Raw genomic sequence first — 16,119 nt, forward strand, 5'->3', positions numbered from 1 at the left:
TTCCCCGACCTCTGATGGTTTTTTCTCTCTCTTAAACTTATTTGTAGCTATGGTGGGTTTATGCCGCTGCTCCCTCTCTGCTCCCCTTGCTGGCTTTTCTCCTTCTGTGGGTTTTGGAAATTCTCAAATACCTGCCTTCTAAACTTCTTTAATGGGTACCCACTTGGTCTTACCTATTCCTACTGTCTTACATGGTTTCTCTCAACGTAAAGCAACCTGACAGTGTTTTTGTGTAAGGAGGGGGGAGAGTTCAGGTTCTTTCCTCCGTGGCATGTTACTGTCTACAGAACTGTGACTGGTTTATTTTGTTATTTCAAATCATAGAATCATAGAATATCAGGGTTGGAAGGGATGTCAGGAGGTATCTAGTCCAACGCCCTGCTCAAAGCAGGACCAATCCCCAACTAAATCATCCCAGCCAGGGCTTGGTCAAGCCTGACCTTAAAAACTTCTAAGGAAGGAGATTCCACCACCTCCCTAGGTAACACATTCCTCTGTTTCACCACCCTCCTAGTGAAAAAGTTTTTCCTAATATCCAACCTAAACCACCCCCACTGCAATTTGAGACCATTACTCCTTGTTCTGTCATCTGCGACCACTGAGAATAGTCTAGATCCATCCTCTTTGGAACCCCCTTTCAGGTAGTTGAAAGCAGCTATCAAATCCCCCCTCGTTCTTCTCTTCCGCAGACTAAACAATCCCAGTTCCCTCAGCCTCTCCTCATAAGTCATGTGTTCCAGTCCCCTAATCATTTTTGTTGCCCTCCGCTGGACATTTTCCAATTTTTCCACCTCCTTCTTGTAGTGTGGGGCCCAAAACTGGACACAGTACTCCAGATGAGGCCTCACCAATGTCGAATAGAGGGGAACGATCACGTCCCTCGATCTGCTGGCAATGCCCCTACTTATACATCCCAAAATGCCATTGGCCTTCTTGACAACAAGGTCACACTGTTGACTCATATCCAGCTTCTCGTCCACTGTAACCCCTAGGTCCTTTTCCGCAGAACTGCTGCCGAGCCATTCGGTCCCTAGTCTGTAGCGGTGCATGGGATTCTTCCATCCTAAATGCAGGACTCTGCACGTGTCCTTGTTGAACCTCATCAGATTTCTTTTGGCCCAATCCTCTCATTTGTCTAGGTCCCTCTGTATCCTATCCCTACCCTCCAGCGTATCTACCTCTCCTCCCAGTTTAGTGTCATCTGCAAACTTGCTGAGGGTGCAATCCACACCATCCTCCAGATCATTTATGAAGATATTGAACAAAACCGGCCCCAGCACCAACCCTTGGGGCATTCCACTTGATACCAGCTGCCAACTAGACATGGAGCCATTGATCAATACCCGTTGAGCCCGACAATCTAGCCAACTTTCTATCCACCTTATAGTCCATAAATAAAGAAAACAACCCCACCTGTGTTAATTTGGTTCACTTTTAGATTTTGGGACCGTGTGTTTTGTCTGCAAAGGTTTCTCTTGTCTCAATCCGGGTTTTCCCCCACTCCCTCTGTTTTTAAAGAAAAGCTCACAGGTCTGATTTTGCAAAGAGTTAAAAAGGAGAGGACGGAGAAAATAAATCGTTTGATGTCAATGGTAAAACCTACCTGTGTGGCACTCAGCCCTGTAAAACCACAATGCTTCATCTGTAAAAAATACAGTGTCATCCAAACTAAGGAAACAGATGTGAGCAGATATCAAGTGTGAAAAATCGGGACAGGGGGTGGAGGGTAATAGGAGCCCATATTAAAAAAAAGCCCCAAATATCAGGACTGTCCCTATAAAATCAGGACATCTGGTCACCCTAGGTGCAAATAAAAATAAAATAAAATAATAATTAACAAAGTACCAAAATGCTAATGTAAGCAGTGTCAGGAGGAGCTCCACCCTGACACCTGGTGGTGAGGTGTGGCAAGTTGTGGAAAAGAACTTCAGGGGCCGATCTCATTTGCATAGGCACACCCACCCCGCCTAGAATGAGGCCATAGCTGCCCAGATGGTCACTTTGGCTGCTGTGGGATCCCCAGTGTCTCTGTTATTGGGGCGGGAAGAGTAAATTGTTATTACCCTGATTATGGGAACTGTGCTTGGAACTGTACTTGGCCTTTTGTTATGATGGAGGGACACACCATCAACTAAGTAGCACTCGCTAGGCAAGGGACATGGGTTCCAAAAGTCTGTGAATTGAGAGAGGTTGGGGACAAGTATTAATACTTGGTGGTATGGGTCCCTTAGTGAGGGCCTTATATGCTAATTGTGCTTCCTCCTCTCTCCACTATAGAATATCAGAGCTAATTTTGATTCCATTAGGAGTCTAGTTACAGGCTGCTGAGCTGAATTCACTTTGGGCTAATGGTGCACCAGCCCTGGGCCTCCCCTACTACAAGCTGAAATCACAAAAGAGCTGAACTGACTAAGAGCTGCAATCACTGAGTGTTGTGTTAAGTAGTGGGGGAGCCTGAAGATATACTGCGGAGCAGTTTGCAGGATGGCTGGAGTGCCTTGTGGACAGGTTGGCGGAGCAGTTTGTAGGATGGCGGGAGCTGCTGGTGGGCCGTGGAGCGGAGCTGAGCAAAGCAGTTTGTGGGGCGGCTGGCGGAGCGGAGCGAAGGCCTATGGAGCTGTGGGGCGGTCAGCTTCAGATCATGTAAGGTGCCTCTTACCCCCACCCCCATCTCCACCCAGGTTGGGAAGTAAAGCTCTGCAGATCAACTTTCGAACTCTGGGGCTGCCTTGACCAGGGACAGAGACTTTTGAGTCATTGGACTTTGGGTTATTTGGGGTTGCTGGACTCAAGAACCAAAGGGAAAGGACACGCCCCAATTTGCTTGGGGTGGGTTTTTTGCTCATGGGTTGTGTTATGAATCCTGTTGGTGGTGTTTCCCCAACATAATGCCACGTTGTTTCTCTCTGTTATTAGAAGGGTTTTTTGCTACACTCAGACTCTGTGCTTGCGAGAGGGGAAGTATTGCCTCTTGGAGGCGCCCAGCGGGGGTGGTATATATTTGTCCCAGGTCACTGGGTGGGGGCTCGAGCCGGTTTGCATTGTGTTATTGGAATGGATCCCCTAGATATTGAACCCGGCCCTTGTTGCTGCCAACTCAGGAAAGCAGACTTCGACTCCCTCAGGGAGCGGATGGGTAGGATCCCCTGGGGGACTAACATGAAGGGGAAAGGAGTCCAGGAGAGATGGCTGTATTTCAAGGAATCCCTGTTGAGATTACAGGGACAAACCATCCCAATGAGTCGAAAGAAGAGTAAATATGGCAGGCGACCAGCTTGGCTTAACGGTGAAATCCTAGCGGATCTTAAACATAAAAAAGAAGCTTACAAGAAGTGGAAGGTTGGACATATGACCAAGGAAGAGTATAAAAATATTGCTCGGGCATGTAGGAATGAAATCAGGAGGGCCAAATCGCACCTGGAGCTGCAGCTAGCAAGAAATGTCAAGAGTAACAAGAAGGGTTTCTTCAGGTATGTTGGCAACAAGAAGAAAGCCAAGGAAAGTGTGGGCCCCTTACTGAATGAGGGAGGCAACCTAGTGACAGAGGATGTGGAAAAAGCTAATGTGCTCAATGCTTTTTTTGCCTCTGTCTTCACTAACAAGGACAGCTCCCAGACTGCTGCGCTGGGCATCACAACATGGGGAGTAGATGGCCAGCCCTCTGTGGAGAAAGAGGTGGTTAGGGACTATTTAGAAAAGCTGGACGTGCACAAGTCCATGGGGCCGGACGAGTTGCATCCGAGAGTGCTAAAGGAATTGGCGAATGTGATTGCAGAGCCATTGGCCATTATCTTTGAAAACTCGTGGCGAACGGGGGAAGTCCCGGATGACTGGAAAAAGGCTAATGTAGTGCCCATCTTTAAAAAAGGGAAGAAGGAGGATCCTGGGAACTACAGGCCAGTCAGCCTCACCTCAGTCCCCGGAAAAATCATGGAGCAGGTCCTCAAGGAATCAATCCTGAAGCACTTACATGACAGGAAAGTGATCACGAACAGTCAGCATGGATTCACCAAGGGAAGGTCATGCCTGACTAATCTAATCGCCTTCTATGATGAGATTACTGGTTCTGTGGATGAAGGGAAAGCAGTGGATGTATTGTTTCTTGACTTTAGCAAAGCTTTTGACACGGTCTCCCACAGTATTCTTGTCAGCAAGTTAAAGAAGTATGGGCTGGATGAATGCACTATAAGGTGGGTAGAAAGTTGGCTAGATTGTCGGGCTCAACGGGTAGTGATCAATGGCTCCATGTCTAGTTGGCAGCCAGTATCAAGTGGAGTGCCCCAGGGGTCGGTCCTGGGGCCGGTTTTGTTCAATATCTTCATAAATGATCTGGAGGATGGTGTGGATTGCACTCTCAGCAAATTTGCGGATGATACTAAACTGGGAGGAGTGGTAGATACGCTGGAGGGCAGGGATAGGATACAGAGGGACCTAGACAAATTGGAGGATTGGGCCAAAAGAAACCTGATGAGGTTCAATAAGGATAAGTGCAGGGTCCTGCACTTAGGACGGAAGAACCCAATGCACAGCTACAGACTAGGGACCGAATGGCTAGGCAGCAGTTCTGCGGAAAAGGACCTAGGGGTTACAGTGGACGAGAAGCTGGATATGAGTCAGCAGTGTGCCCTTGTTGCCAAGAAGGCCAATGGCATTTTGGGATGTATAAGTAGGGGCATAGCGAGCAGATCGAGGGACGTGATCATTCCCCTCTATTCGACACTGGTGAGGCCTCATCTGGAGTACTGTGTTCAGTTTTGGGCCCCACACTACAAGAAGGATGTGGATAAATTGGAGAGAGTCCAGCGAAGGGCAACAAAAATGATTAGGGGTCTGGAACACGTGACTTATGAGGAGAGGCTGAGGGAACTGGGATTGTTTCATCTGCAGAAGAGAAGAACGAGGGGGGATTTGATAGCTGCTTTCAACTACCTGAGAGGTGGTTCCAGAGAGGATGGTTCTAGACTATTCTCAGTGGTAGAAGAGGACAGGACAAGGAGTAATGGTCTCAAGTTGTAGTGGGGGAGGTTTAGATTGGATATTAGGAAAAACTTTTTCACTAGGAGGGTGGTGAAACACTGGAATGCGTTACCTAGGGAGGTGGTAGAATCTCCTTCCTTAGAAGTTTTTAAGGTCAGGCTTGACAAAGCCCTGGCTGGGATGATTTGATTGGGGATTGGTCCTGCTTTGAGCAGGGGGTTGGACTAGATGACCTCCTGAGGTCCCTTCCAACCCTGATATTCTATGATTCTATGAACTCTGACGGGCAGAAGGGTTACACTAAAAATAAAAGGGCTTACTTAAGTATAGTAAAACTAATAATTTTAACTCTTTTTAAGTCCTAAGGTCAAGCATGTAATATCCTTTTCGAGCAACAAAATATAATATGACTTTCAAGCAACAAAATGGTCACTATTGTTTTTTAAATCCTCGCATAACTATTAAACGCTCGCCCCTTTTTCGATATAGCTGTATTCACAAGGTAAGAGCAATGTAAATTGCTGAACGTCAATTCAACTAGTACAATTAAAGCGGCAAAGGAATTAATAATAAATGGAATGAGCTTTGATTGAAAGATTTAAATAAAGGGTCACCAGCCTCATCAATTATTTAGTTTTTTGTTTGTTTTCTAACATGCATTGTTTTCATTCATTGTTCTCTAAGTGGAGCAACATTTGTCTTGTCCTATACATGGGTTATGTGTTTGTGTGGGTCACATCATTATTTTGCTGCTTCTTCTTGCAACAATATCATCCGTAGCCCTGTTTCACAATTACCCTTCCTCTTCCGTGGGCGGGGGAAGCGGGCTCTGTTATTGTCTAGCTACCCCCTGTCTGATAATAACTCGTACCTGGCCATGGGTACCTCAGAGGAGCGCTTGGAGCTGTCAATAAGCTGGTGAAGCTGCCACAAGAGGCTGATGTGAAATGTCACCCAGCCAAGGCGCGTCTCCTCGCTCAGTTTCCTTTGAGAAATTACATTGTCTAGAGACAAACAGACACCCGCTCAACAGCAGGGAGACCGACGTTTGCATTCACCTTTGCCTGTCCGTGTATGTGCCTTAAAATCGATTCTAGGCCTTATGGGCCACAGCAGAAATGTTAGACCCTCCTCAGCCAAAGTGGTGCTGGACATCGGACCGCACAAAGGCAGTTGCCGTTACGGAAAAAACCTGTAACTTCTGCCGCGGTTCTGGTCCCGCCAAACCTTTCCATCAGGAGGTTACTACAAACAAAACCGAGCTATGGTACGCTCCACTCAGCCCAGGACGTGACTCTCTGCTGTGGTGTGCGCACGGAAACGCTTCGCCTCGCCTCGTCTGCACTTGCTTTTCCTGTCTAACTCGACGGGGTTCTGTCCCACCCTGGCAGAATTCCTCCCCTTCTGGAGGAAAACGAAGGAGAAAGAAGGAAATGTCCTTCCAAGAATTGAGTTTTTCATTTTCAACATCAAAAGTTTTTGATGGAAAAATTTGAGCCAGTTCCATCTGTGGCTGCATTTCAACGGGAGCTGGTTGCAGATGGCCTGAGATACTTCAAAAGGTTTTTTTCCCCTGCTGATAATAGCTCCTCTTAATTAATTAGCCTCTTACAGTTGGTATGGGTACTTCCACCTTTTCATGTTCTCTGTATGTATAAATATCTTCGGACTATATGTTCCATTCTATACATCCGATGAAGTGAGCTGTAGCCCACGAAAGCTTATGCTCTAATAAATTTGTTAGTCTCTAAGGTGCCACAAGTCCTCCTGTTCTTTTTTCCCAGGGTAGGAATTCAAACCGGCACCTCCCAAACTCAGGGCACTGTTCCCAGCTCTGTTACAAAACCTCCCTCGCTGACCTTGGCCGACAGTTTCCAAAGCGGCCTGTGATTTATGTTCCCCTTCTCTAGGGGTGCTGCCAGTGGCAGAAGAGGCAGGTGCTTGTTGAGATGGATGTAAACAGGCTTGGAAGGATAAGATTCTCATCGGTAAACATCAATCAACGTCGATTTCCAGACCAGACACACCCAACCCAAGGAATAGATATTTGCAACAAAATCATAAAATTTTCCAACAGTAAGAAAAATGCTTGTTGAGAACTTATGAGAGTTTGATTTGAGGCTCTTTGCTTTGCCTATTCTGACCGGTGATGTTGACACTTTGTGCTTTAACAGTTAGAAAACTTTAACTTTTTGAATCTCAGCATCGACTGTCATTACATCATTATGGCCCCGTCATTTCCCACAACTGTGAACATTTAAATGGATAAAAATAGAAAAAAAAAAGCTTTAAAAACCTTTCAATATTGTCCACTGAAATTTTAAAAAAATAAAATTCAGCCAAGGCTAGATATAAAAAGATTCTTAATTGAGAATTGTCTCTGCTTTGTTTTATTCAGTGCAACAAAATAAAGGGGAAGCGAATCCAGGCGGGAGCCCAGAGCCCCTGGGAGGGGTGAACAGCTGCAGAGAGGGGCAGACGCAAGCGGCAGGGACGTTATTGAGTGTCGCGTGGCCATTGCACAGGTGGGGGATCAGCAGAGGAGCGGCAGGAGGTGGAGCCCAGCCAGGTCTGGGATGAGGAGCCCGGCTGGTCCCCGAGCTGTGCTGGCTGCTTTGCTGGGCACAGAAGGACTCGGTAGCACCTTCATGGCTGTTCCACCTGCATGAGAGTGGGGGGAAAGGAGGCCATCAAAGCTGGACTAGGACACAACGCCCTCCCCCGCCTCAGCTCTGCTCTTGGGAGACCCACCTCGGCCCTGCGATCCAACCATCTCCCCATCTGCTCTGCTCCCCCTGGCCTTTCTGGGCCAGACTGGCCTCCCCCTTTTCCTCTGCCCTGACACAGACTCACTGTGTGTCCTTGAGCAAGTCACTTGCACCCCTGATTTAGATCCCACCGATGACACCTGGATTAGATCCAGCCAGTTTTAGCCCCCACCCTGCTCACCTAGCAAAGCAGCAGCTCACTGTTGGTGTCAGGAGTGGGCTCTTTATGATGTTTTGTGGGGACTCAAGTCACCATGATGGGACTCAGGAAACCTAGGTTAAATTCCCAGCTCTGCCCCAGCCTCCCTGTGTGGCCTTGGACATGTTTCCTCATAAGGCTGTGTCTCAGTTCCCCCATCTATGAAATGGGTAAAATGCTCCTTCTTTTGTCTGTTTAGATTGCAAACTCTTAGTGACAGTCCTGTCCCCAGTGAACTTGTTCAATACCTGGCACAACAAGGGTCTCCAAACTCAGTCAGGGTCTGTGCAGCACCTGGCATCCCAGGGGCTCCCAATACTAATCCAGGCCCTACCACAAAGAGTTTACAGATTAAACTATATCTAGGCAAAAGATGGGAGGAGGAAAGGAGAGGGAAAGTCACTGGCCCTAGGTCACACAGGAGCCAGCGCTAGGAATAGGACCCAGGTATCCTGATCACCAGCCAATATCTTTACTCAGCAGACCCCACAGCATCCTGTCCTATGGTAGGAATTGGGGACAGATGTGAGACCTGGGTCCAAAAGCCTGTACTGAACCATATGACAACCATGGATGGACTCTGGCAACAACAAGTGGTAAGTGGTTTTCACAGGGAACCTCTAGGGTGACATTAATGCAAATTCCCCACCTCTGGTTATTCCAGAACCAGCCTTGTGAAGCTATGCCATGAGGATGGGGCCCTTGTCTGATGATTCCTGGGACATGAAACCAAGACAAAAGGCCCCTGTTGGAGGAAGGAACGACTGAGCTAGTCATCGGGACTCTGGTGCTGAGTCTGTGACCAGTATCAATGTGTAACCACAAGAAAACCCTAGGTGTCAACCCGCAAGACTAGGTGAATGAAGGTGCTGACTTAGGAAGCACTGTGGGGTAGCTGACAACTGTGGGCTGTTCAAACTTCCTGCAAAGAGGCGTGGCACTGGGGGGGAGGGGTTTGCAGGGGCTATAGCCACTCCAAAATTTTCCATAGCCACGTCTCCTTGCGCAAAGAGCGGCATGGTTCCCACCCTTACTTCTGCGCTGCCAGGGGCGGTGGCGCTGCCTTCGGAGCTGGAGGTCCGGACAGCAGCGGCTGCTACCGGCCTCCCAGCTCTGAATGTGGACAATGTCCAGGGCTGGCCTTTCGGGACAATGGTGCTCTGGGGAAACAGGGCAGGGGTGACCCGTCCCCTGTTGGCTGAAGAGTGATGTGGGCAGGAAGAGCAGGGTGGGTGGTGCAGAGCTTCCTACGGCTGGGGGGGTTTCCTGGAGGTGGGTCTGACGTGGTCCGTGCTGGGGAAGAAGAAGGCAGGGGGGTATATGTATAAAGCAGCCCTCCATTTTTCTGTCCGCCCCCCGCCCCACCGGGAAGAGGTTGTTGTCACCCCTGCCTTAGGGACAAAGGGCAAGCTGACGCCTCAGCCACGTGCCGACCCGGGCAATGGGCCATTCGCTGCTAAGCGGCCGCTCTTTGGCCTTGTCGACACTACAAAATTTAGTCGGCAAAAGGCAGCTTTTGTCCGCAAAGCAGCAGAGGTGCAGCTGCAACGCCACGGTTTGGGCAGGAGAACTGCCGCCCCCCTTGACGAGAGGACTCGGGCTTTTTGCGGCCCAGTTAAAGTGACACAGTGTCAGCCCGCTATGTCGCCGTAACTGGCCTCCCCCAGTATCCCACAATGCCCTCCATGGCCGCTCCGTTCCCTGTTTGGATCTCAGCTGCCCTGCAGGCATACGCCCGTCCCAGGGCTGCCGACACAATTGCCAGGCCCCTGAGCAAGGCGTGGGGGATGTGGCTCCTGGCCCCCGGAAGGGGCGGGGTCTTGGGAAGAAGGGGTGGGGGAGCGAAGCGCTTCAGTGCTGCCCGACCTGCACCGCCCGGCGCTCCAGCGGCGATTTAAGGGGCCCAGGCTCCGGCCGCAGCGACTACCGCAGTACTGGCAGTGGCAGCCAGGAGCCCTGGGCCCTTTTAAATCTCCTGGTCCCGGGGCAGCTGCCCCTTTGGCCCTCCCCCCGGTCAGCAGCCCTGCGCGACAGGGGATGGGTCACTGGATGGTTCCCTGTTCTGTTCACTCCCTCTGGGGCACCGGGCACTGGCCACTGTCGGAAGACAGGACACTGGGCTAGAGGGACCTTGGCTCTGACCCCGTCTGGCCGTTCGTATGTTCTTATGACCCCTCTCCTTTCAAAGCTCCAGGAACTTCTGACAACGATGAAAGCAAATTTTAAACTCAGGTCCTGTAGACTAACATCTTCGGAGTAAATATGACAGTGATGCCCAGCTGGTTTTGCCAGTAAATTCAGATACTAACTGTATATACCTGGGGTTTGGCAAATGCCTGTGAAATGGCTTAATTACTCCTTGAATGGCTCTTTGGCAGCGTCAGTGTTGTGCTGATAGGGCTGGCAGGCTGGAGGCTTTTTCACTTGTAAGTTACTAGATCCCCTCTGGAGGAAGACTCCCCAGGCTGCAGGAGCCAGCGGTGGGAGCCTGCAGGAAGGGTCAGACCAGGGATAGGAAGAGGCAGAAGGGTGGACAATAAGACCCAGGGGTGTCCCAAATTTTTGGGTGCCCTGTGCAGCCGTGTATCCTGCGTATGCCTAAGGAGGTCCTGGCGTGAGGACACACGCTCCGTCAACACACGTGCTGTTTCTGTCTCTCTCTCCCCCCACCACGCTCCCTGTCACGTACTCCCCCCGCCTCCCCATTGAAAAGTGGCTGGCAATCTGCCCACGGAAGGATGGGATTGAGACAGCGGCATCCTGTGACGCGGTCCCAGCCCCACAAGGCACTGCAAACCCTTCCCACAGCACCCTGCAGCCGGTTGCACAGCGGGCTGGCTGCCCTCCGTGCCCTGCTCTCCGTGGCCGTGCGAGAGCTGCTAGCGTGGCTGCACGCCACCGACACGTGGAGTTCATTCCAGCCGCACAACTTCTGTCGACAAACCTCCATAGCGCAGACCAGGCCTTTGGCAGGAGATGGGGCAGGGGTGGAAAACCTACCGGCAAGATTACATGCGAGTCGACAAGAAAGCGCGGCGTGCTCGTCCACACAGACACGAGAGAAGCTTCAGCAGGAGGACCCCAGCGAGGGCTGAGAGGAGGAGCCCGGCTAATCCCGTGCCAGCCGTCTCGCAGGCGGTGGTGCACATGTCCATGACTGGAACTACACTGTCCCCTGGGACGACATCAAATGCCTTCAGTAGCATGGCACAGTAGGACTTGGTAGCGCAACCGTGAAGGATGTCGAACGGGTCATCTCCACCTGCGTGTGTGTGGGGAGAAAGCAGGCGATTGGCATCCGGGGAGCCTCTCCACTGCACAAGCTGGTGTGGGGCACAACGACCGCCCCCTCCTCTGCTCCTCAGAGCCCCATCTAGGCCCCCACAGCCATAATTTCCCCACTGGCTCTGCTCCCCGCAGCCCGTCTGGTCCTAGATGGCCTCTCCCTGCTCCTCTGCTGTGGCAGACACACTGTGTCTCCTTGAGCAAGTCACTTGCAGCCCCAATCCAGAGCCCACCGACAACACCCGGACTGGGCTTGAATTAGCCCCACCACTCATCCAGCAAAGCAGCAGCTCAGTGCAGGTGGCAGGAGTGGGATCTCTGAGAGGTTTAGTGGGGAATTAAGGCAACTTGATGGGACTTGGGAAAATTACGCTTAATTCCCAGTTCTGCCCCAGCCTTCCTGTGTGACCTTGGACAAGTCACCACATTGCTCTGTGCCTCAGTTTCCCCAGCTGTAAAACAGAGAGAACACTGCTTCCTTTGCCTGTGTAGATCACAAGCTCTTTGGCGCACGGACTGTCACCATGAACTTGGCACAAGGAGGGTCTCCCATCTCGGTCGGGGTCTGTGCAGCGCACCAGGAGCTCCCAATACTAAGCCAGGCCCCACCACAAAGAGTTTACAGATTAAACTCTATCTGGGCAAAATATGGGAGGGGCAATGGAGGCAAAGAAAGGGGAAGTCAATGGCCCAAGGTCACACAGGAGCCAGCACTGGGAATAGGACCCAGGTGTCCTGATCTCCAGCTGATATCTTTACCCAGCAGACCCCACAGCATCCTGTCCTAGAGTAGGAGTTTGGGACAGATGTGAGACCTGGGGTCCAGAGGCCTGTACTGAGCCATGTGCCAGCCAGGGATGGACTCTTGGATCAAGAAGTGGTAAGTGGTTTTCCCCGGGGAATCTCTAGGGTAACATTAATGCAAATTCCCCACATCCGGTTACTCCAAAACCAACCTCGTGAAGCTACACTGGGAGGGGGGCACCCTTCTCTTCTCCCCTGAAACATGAGGCCAAGAACAAAGGTCCAAGCCATGGGAAGGAACGAATGAGCTATTCATCGGAGCTCTGGGGCTGACTCAGGGATGGTTATGAACTTGTAACAACAAGGAAAACCCAGAATAATTTAACGGAAGTTACCACGTGCCTTTTCTTTTGATTGAGTAGAAACATTGGGTCTCAGCTCCAGTACACTCTATGGTCCCTTGCTGGCAATAACTTGAGTTTGAGAAGATGCAGCCCCGGCAGCTCCGGCCATTGGGTTTGGTGTCGGCCGGGGGCACTGGGAAGAAGCGGAGCAAACACAGTCAGCTTGGGGGACGAGCCCCAGGACAGGTCGGGGCCGGGAGAGCAGCTGGGGGCTGCACAGCTCAGCCCCGGGGGCCCCCTGCAGGGGGAGCTGTAGCTCCGGGGACGCCGGGGGCAGCAGGGGCGGGGGAGGGGTTTGCAGCAGGGAGCCCTGGACCCCGCCCCGGGTGGGATCAGATGGGTTCACACCCTGTGGGAGCCTAGAGCCCCGCCCACTAAACTCCACCCAGCGTTATTCAATGGTGCCCCCCCTGCAAGGCGGGAGGACCAGTCGCAGGAAGTTATCGTGGGGCAGGTTCCAGGGAACGGGAGGTGCAGGGGATGGGGGAGGAGAGGCAGAGGTGGGGAGACGTACATGGAACCGCGGTTGCTCTGCAGGCGTCTCCCACGCAGCAGGAGATGCTCATCCTTACTGTCTCTCCATTCCAGTATGTGATAGAGAGGAGGCCGGCTTTACATTGGATGGGTGTCGCACAGGTCTTGGTAAGGTTCTGAGACTTCACGCCCACTGCACAGAAGGCGAGACAGAGATTTATTCCCCTTCCACTCCTACACCGTCGACACCCACTGCACAACGACGGCCATAATCCTCGCTCTACCCATTGGGAAACTCAGCCACAGGGAGGGGGAAGGAAGTTCAGAAATTGCAGCACTCTACCTGCGGTTTATAACCTACCGCTTAAGCCAGCCTCTGCACCACATGACTGGTGGGTAGGTCGTGTAATGGCAATTTTAAAAAAGGCTCGAGAGGCGATCCTGGCAATTGCAGGCCAGTGAGCCTAACTTCAGTGCCAGGCAAATAGGTTGAAACTACAGTAAAGAACAGAATTATCAGACACATAGGTTAACAGGATTTTTTGGGGAAGAGTCAATATGGCTTTTGTAAGGGGAAGTCATGCCTCACCAATCTATTAGAATTCTTTGAGGGGAGCAACAAACATAGTTTACTTGGACTTTCAGAAAGCCTCCGAGAAGGTCCCTCATCTTATGCAAGCTAAGCTGTCATGGGAGAAGTGGGAAGGTCCTCTCATGGATAAGTAACTTGTTAAAAGACAGGAAACAGAAAAGAAACAGGGTAAGAGTAAATGGTCAATTTTCACAGCGGGGTCCCCCAGGGATCTGTACTGAGACCAGAGCACTCCAACTGGGTCATTAATGATCTGCAAAACAGAGATGTGGTGAAGTTTGCAGACGATACAAAATTAGTCAAGAGAGTTATGCCCAAAGCAGAGTGCAAGAAGTCACAAAGGGATCTCGCAAAACTGGGTGACAAAATGGCAGATGAAATTCAATATTGATAAATGAAAACTAATACACATCCCAGCTCTACATACAAAATGAGGGGTCTAAATTAGCTGTTACCACTCTAGAAAGAGATGTTGGCGTCATCATGGACAGTTCTCTGGGCAGGAGCTCCATGTGCAGTGGCAGTCAAAAGAGCGAACAGAATGCTAGGAACCATGAGCAAAGGGATCGATAATATGACAGAAAATATTATAATGCCACTAGATAAATCCATGAGATGCCCACTTATTGAATAGTGCCTGCAGTTCTGGTCACCCCAGTGCAATATTAGAATTGGAAAAAGAGCAGAGAAAGGCAACCAAAACGATAGGGGGGTAGAACAGGTTCCACACGAGGAGAGATTAATAAGAGTGGGACTGTTCAGCTTGCAAAAGAGATGCCTAAGGGGGGACATGATTGAGGTCTATAAACCCATAACCGGTGTAGAGAAAGTGAAGAGGGAAGTGTTATTTATCCCTTTATATAACACAAGATCCAGGGGTCGCCCAATGAAACTAATAGGCAGCAGGTTTTAAACAAACAAAAGGAAGTATTTCTTCACACAACATACAGTCAACCTGTGGAACTCACTGCCAGGGGATGTTGTGAAAGTCAAAGTATAACTGGGTTCCAAAAGGAGCTAGATACATTCTTTGAGAGTAGGTTCATCAATGGCTATTGGCCAAGATGGTTAGGGACACAACCTCATGATCTGGGTGAGCCTAAACCTCTGACTGCCAGAAGCTGGGACCGGATGACAGGGATCACTCAAAATTGCTTGAACTGTTCAGTCCCTCGGAAGCACTGACAGCCTTAAAATGTACACGTCAGCAAAGTAAGAACGACGCTGCTTGAGAACATGCTGGAGTTGGATTTACGGCGATTTATGCTGTGCACGTTTGTAGCTGACGTTGACAGTTGATGTTTGTGTTTTAAGGTTATAAAGCTTGAATTTTTTGAATCACAACATCTGCTGTTATTCCCCAATTATTGTCTGAAAAGCCCCACCCCTGCCACGCTCAATCATTTCCTGAAACTTTGAAAACTTCAGTAGATAAAAACTGAGAAAAAATCCTTAAAACTAACCATTGTCAGAATGATAAACCAGATCCAAACTGAATTCAGCCAAGATTACCTATTTAATCCTCCACCACTGCCTTTTGTAAGGAAGAGCTGGCCCAGTTCAGACTCCAGACAAGGGGTTCCGAGTTCTGGACCCCAAACAGAGCTGGGCACCTCCGTGCAGCCAGGACTTAGGTGCCAAACTCTGGGAGAGGGGCAGGGCTTAGCTCCCTGCTCAGCATGCTGGCTTTTGTGGATCCCTTTCAAAGGTGCTTCTCTCTCCCTAGGTGCCGTATGGGCAGCCTGGGCCCCTGACCCAGAGTCCATGGAGACCACTGGCTGGCTACTGTCCTGGGAGCCAGGCATTGCAATGCTGGGCCTAAATCCCCTTTGGGGACCTAGCCCACAGGGCCTGGCATAGAACCCAGTCAACCACTGCTCAGATCCATTCACCCCACTCCCTTCCCACAGCTGGGACTAGGAGTGGACCCAGGCGTCCTAGCTCCCCAGCCTGTTCCCTGACCCACGGTGGTTAGGGTCCATTTCACCTACCCACTGTTTTTTCTAACACAGCGATGGCACAAGAGTCAAACCCAGCGGGGCAGGTCCGTAGGTCGCCCGTGCAGCTGGTTCCTGGTCCAGCGCAGATCTCACACTGCAGACAGGCCCCTAGAGAGGGAGAGAGAACAGGATGTCTCTAGTTTGTCCCTCCCTCGCCCCCTTGCTTTTCCAGGGGGTTGATCGACAGCAGCTGAAGAACTGGGGCCGATTCACTCCAGCTGGGGACCCGACAGAAATGCCTTTTTATTGTGTCTAGAGCACTGACGTTCAGCTCTGTTCCCTTTCAGTCACACTCATCGTGGGGAAGATCTGAGTTTTTATTACACAGGCCACCTAAGGAAATCAGCCCCTGTAGGAACACAGCCCCACTCACCCATAGCCAGGAGAGCAGCGAGGATGCAGATGGCAAGAGAAGCCTCCATGGTGATGGGGAAGCAGGAGATCGGCAGTGGGGTCTCTGATGCAGCCAAATTTCCGGCCGGGGGATTTATCACAGACGAACTGAAATTAGATCAGACAAGGGATTGCATACGCATGAGCCATCAACAGGGTGGATGGAACCACTGAGCCATTTGCCAGAGTTCTGGGATAGCCGCACCTCTGACCCCTTTGCGGCTGGTACGTTCATGGCACTCACCAAGTGAAGTCAGAGACAAACCTGAAATGCTCCTGCTAG

At 50.7% G+C, this 16,119-nt stretch overlaps 1 protein-coding gene across 1 annotated transcript; it reads right to left on the reverse strand.

Moving 5' to 3' along the window:
* Positions 1 to 10,952: 10,952 nt before the first annotated feature.
* Positions 10,953 to 15,865, reverse strand: LOC141977567 (phospholipase A2 inhibitor gamma subunit B-like). The gene is made up of 5 exons (XM_074939082.1): positions 15,817 to 15,865; positions 15,435 to 15,551; positions 12,892 to 13,044; positions 12,421 to 12,510; positions 10,953 to 11,206 (listed from the first exon to the last, which is right to left on the reverse strand). The coding sequence occupies exons 1-5, from the start codon at positions 15,863 to 15,865 to the stop codon at positions 10,953 to 10,955; spliced, it is 663 nt and encodes a 220-aa protein (XP_074795183.1).
* Between the last annotated feature and the right edge of the window lie 254 nt (positions 15,866 to 16,119).

Source organism: Natator depressus, chromosome 24 (genome assembly GCF_965152275.1).
Source record: "Natator depressus isolate rNatDep1 chromosome 24, rNatDep2.hap1, whole genome shotgun sequence".
NCBI classification, from domain to species: domain Eukaryota; kingdom Metazoa; phylum Chordata; order Testudines; family Cheloniidae; genus Natator; species Natator depressus.

Bases quoted from the DNA above. Each gene is read 5' to 3' on its own strand.
- LOC141977567 (XM_074939082.1), bottom strand. From the start codon at position 15,865: ATGGAGGCTTCTCTTGCCATCTGCATCCTCGCTGCTCTCCTGGCTATG. The intron at 15,552-15,816 runs GTGAGTGGGGCT...CTCCCTCTCTAG, and splicing joins CGCTGCTCTCCTGGCTATGG to GGGCCTGTCTGCAGTGTGAG. The intron at 13,045-15,434 runs GTAGGTGAAATG...CCTTCTGTGCAG, and splicing joins TGTGTTAGAAAAAACAGTGG to TGGGCGTGAAGTCTCAGAAC.